This window comes from Myotis brandtii, unplaced genomic scaffold (genome assembly GCF_000412655.1).
Source record: "Myotis brandtii unplaced genomic scaffold, ASM41265v1 scaffold27, whole genome shotgun sequence".
In the NCBI taxonomy this organism is placed as follows: domain Eukaryota; kingdom Metazoa; phylum Chordata; class Mammalia; order Chiroptera; family Vespertilionidae; genus Myotis; species Myotis brandtii.
The window spans coordinates 18,060-19,064 of NW_005360272.1; the positions used below are offsets into that span (position 1 = coordinate 18,060).

At 44.6% G+C, this 1,005-nt stretch overlaps 2 protein-coding genes across 3 annotated transcripts in view; one reads left to right on the forward strand and one right to left on the reverse strand.

Annotated features, from left to right (window-relative positions):
* BLCAP (bladder cancer associated protein) overlaps positions 1–1,005 on the forward strand; it is a 9,642-nt gene that overhangs the window by 5,475 nt on the left and 3,162 nt on the right. The window lies entirely within an intron of this gene.
* NNAT (neuronatin) overlaps positions 1–1,005 on the reverse strand; it is a 2,996-nt gene that overhangs the window by 1,128 nt on the left and 863 nt on the right. The window contains exon 2 of one of the 2 annotated variants that reach the window (XM_005868449.2): positions 137–217. The exons of the other annotated variant lie outside the window; for it this stretch is intronic. Coding sequence (XP_005868511.1) covers positions 137–217 — 81 coding nt within the window. The remainder of the gene's footprint in view (positions 1–136; positions 218–1,005) is intronic. 2 annotated transcript variants of the gene reach the window in all.

The following is a 1,005-nucleotide window of genomic DNA, read 5'->3' on the forward strand; positions in this document are numbered from 1 at the left end:
CTCCCCCGCCCACCTGTCCAACTAGGAAAGGTAGGCAGGGGCACAGCTTGTCCACGAGTCAGAGCAGCTGGAGCTTTTCCAGTTGTGCTGAAGGCTACATGGCAGCAAGCTGATTGGACCTAAAACTTAAGTATACCTCACTTCTTGCAATAGGCTGGGTCCCTGGAGAATTTCGAAAAGGGAATCCTACCCAGTAAATGCAGCATTCCAGGAACACCTTGAAGGAAATAGCAAGTCCTTTGGCAAAAGAATCCTTTAGCAGGAAATTATTCCTGCAAAGGATGCTTTTAGGGTAAATGATTTTATGGGCAAAGCGCTTTCTTCTGATTTTTTTTTTTTACACAAAGTGCTTTGCCTCTATTAGATTTTTTTTTAAATAAAGCAAATTTGGTTTTTTAGGAAGCGCTTTTTTCTCTTCCATTTTCCTGCAAAGAGCCTTTTCCTTTGTTTTCCTCAAAGCGCTTTTATCTGATTCATTTTTTGTTAGCTTCTTTGTCTATATTTTTTTCTGCAATGCGCTTTTTATCTAATGCAATTTTTCTGCCAAATGCTTTTGTCTATTTTTCCTGCAATGCGCATTTTCTCGAATTCATTCCCCCCCCCCCCGCGAATTACTTTTTTCCTCCCGCGAATTACTTTTTTCCTAGTTTGTTGGTCTTTGTGAAGTGCTTTGTATTTGTTTTTGAGAAGTGCCTTTTCCTAATTTATTTTTCGTCTCAGCCCCGCAAGCGCTATATTTTTTAAAAAGAAAATTTCCCCGCAATGCGCAATTTTTTTTAAGGCGGAAAATTTTTGCTATGCGAGTTGTAAAGTCTCTTCGCAAAACAGAGGTGCCCCGCCTCCCTCCTGGGGTCGAGTCTGAGTGTAGCGGGTTTTTCTTACCACGTTGGTTGCTAAGAGCCTCAGCGTTCGTCGGCGGCTGGCGCCCGCCGCGCCCCAACTCTTTGTTCCCAGCCGGGCGCGGGCGCACTGAGAAGGGTCTGCGCTAGGAGGAGGGCGCAGGGG